At 41.9% G+C, this 2,590-nt stretch overlaps 1 gene segment (V, D, J or C); it reads right to left on the bottom strand.

Annotated features, from left to right (window-relative positions):
• Nucleotides 1-1,646: 1,646 nt before the first annotated feature.
• Nucleotides 1,647-2,156, bottom strand: LOC109378260 (T-cell receptor beta chain V region 3H.25-like). The segment is given in 2 exon segments: nucleotides 1,647-1,963; nucleotides 2,071-2,156. Coding segments are annotated over 2 exon segments (366 nt in total).
• Nucleotides 2,157-2,590: the final 434 nt, after the last annotated feature.

Below are 2,590 nucleotides of genomic sequence, written 5' to 3'. Positions count from 1 at the left end.
GCTGAGGGAAGAGAAATTTCAAGGACTTTAGGGTATAAGTAGTGCCAATAGCTTCAAAGAGATCAAGCAAGCAGAGAAACAAAAATAAGTCTTTGGTCTAGTAAGTGTATAATTTTAATCTTTAGGAGAATAGTTTCATAAGAATGGAAATATTCCAAGAAAAGCTAAAGATAGCATTCAAAGGAGTGACTCCTCTGTGACAACCGCAAAAGTGTGAGTCACCGAGAGTCAGACTGGATTTGGAAAGGAACAAAAATGGACACCAATGAGTGCTCACTCTTGGGCGCTGGAAAAGGAACTTGAAATAAGAAGCCATAATATTAGATAGACCAGAGGAGTGAGAGCTGCTGTTTCAAGGGGTCAAAATGAAAAGAAGTAAATTTGGACTTCTGGGAGTAAGACATCTAGGTTCAACTTATATTGAAATAAGAACAGATGTGACTAGAAAGGGTATTTAAACTTCTCTAAAGCTGAGTGGCAGGTGGTATAGAGGTGACCAGTTTGTAAACAGAACGGATCATCACATTTTAATGGAGGTACTTTGAGCTCTATCTCGGCTCTAAGTCATGGCAATCACCTTCCTCGGTGGAGAGAATGACAAAATGCCTCCTTTCACTTACATTGATGTTCAATGAAAGTATTGAACCTCTTTATAATTTGGATCACACACCTGAGGGCTTTTCACTTGACGGCATCAATTTTTGATTGCACATTAGGTGTTTTGTCATTGAGAACACGTTAATCTGTCTCCTCCCTCAGCTCCATAGACACTAATCGGTGACTTTGTATGGTCTCAAGTCCCACTTAACATTGACATGCTGTTTGTGTGACCTGGCTTTAACTCCTTAAAAGGAAATTCACGGGAGTCTTCCCTTGAGCTGTCATTATTGTAAAAACTAAGGATGTGGTCGCCTCTCTAATTCCTTTGCTTTTCCTAGGGTCTCTGTATCCAGCAAATGTATTAGTCATCCTTCACTCCTCACTTGCACACACCTACTGGATGTCCTGGCCTCTAGTCAGAGATTGCTTCTCTTTGAAATCCATCATCCATAAAGTCAAAGACAGGCCCTAACCTGCCATGTTTTCATAATAACCCCACCCTCTTGGCTAAGGTCAAGTTTTCCAAGAGCATATTCTTAAGTAAAACAGGATCTTTTTTTCTTTTTAATTTCTGGTTTCTGGATTTGTAGTCTAACATGAGAGAAAGTCAAATTGGTCCTTCTCTATGTGGCTGGAGGGCTGACACCTCAGTCTGTTGGGCTGTCAGAATAGTTATGACGCATTTTTGCAACGAAAAACAGAGAGAAAATACGTCATGACTTTTCCGACAACCCAATAGAATCTTCTTCTCACTCTGAGATCTAAAAAGTGGAGATGACAATAAATAATAAAGAAGAGGAGTGGGGCCAACAAGGTAGAAAAAGAAATGTTGTCATGTCAAATCATCCATGTCATGATTCCAGGACTTCATTCCGGTTTGTTCTTGAGAAAGTCCTGTGCTCTTCTTTTGGGGTCCCATGGGCTACACATTTAGCCTTGCAACAAACTCCCCATTGGCTTAATGAGCTCTGGTTAGCTTTTGTTATTTCAACCCAGTATACCACCTGCTTCCTGGGTTGGGCCCAGGGCGAGTTTGTGCATTAAGACTAGCTAATATTTAACACTGTGGCTTCACTGCTGGCACAAAGATAGATGGCTGAATCCTGCAGCTCCATATCCTGGATCTCCAGGCTACAGGGTGAGTTCTGGGGACACTTAGCTGAAAATCTCTTCCCGGGCAATGCTGTTTCATAGACATTTTGGTACTGGAAGGAAACCAAGAACTTGAATTCTTTTGCCAGGATCTGTTGGTACCAGTAAACATAATCGTGTCCCTTCTTTGGGACACACTTCATTGTCACATTCTGGCCTTTCCCTGTGATGAGGTGCCCTGGAGTCTGGGTGACATCTGCATCAAGGGCACCTGCGGAGAAAGCAGACAGAAGTTGGAGACTTAGCCCCTGAGGGACTGTGAGGGCATAGATGAAAGGATTAGAGCAGGGGACTGACACGTTCAGAGTAGGGACTTACCTGCGCCCAGGAGACCAAGGGCCATGGAGCAGATGAATATAGGGCACATGGCAGAATTAGGAAAAGGGCAGAGGCAGGTGGCTTTCTCTGAGGCTTTTGCATCCCCCGCAGGCCGCTAGTCTGTGACGTGATCACTTCCTAGAATCCAATAGTCTTTCTACAAAGACATCTTTGCTTTTGTCACAAAGGAATCACTCTTTTAGATGCCATCTTCGGCTTTTTCATGGAATATTTCCATTCTATGTACCCTTGTGAAACTATTCTCATTAACATTAAATACTTACTAGAGTAAACACGTATTTGTTTCTCTGCTTGTTTGATCTCTTTGAAGCATTTGTCCACATTGACTATCTCCGAAGTCCTGGAAATTTCTCTTCCCTTAGCTTCATTCACATTGTTTTCAATTAAGTTTCGTGTTTCCTAGTTCGTCCTTTTTTTAAAAATGCACTTTCCAGAACCCACATCTATCCATTAAATTTAGGATCGTGCTCTGAACAAGTAAATAAAATAGAACCTGTGA

The sequence above is a fragment of the Hipposideros armiger genome, unplaced genomic scaffold (genome assembly GCF_001890085.2).
Source record: "Hipposideros armiger isolate ML-2016 unplaced genomic scaffold, ASM189008v1 scaffold_1843, whole genome shotgun sequence".
NCBI lineage: Eukaryota > Metazoa > Chordata > Mammalia > Chiroptera > Hipposideridae > Hipposideros > Hipposideros armiger.
This window is presented reverse-complemented; position numbering and strand designations above follow the sequence as displayed.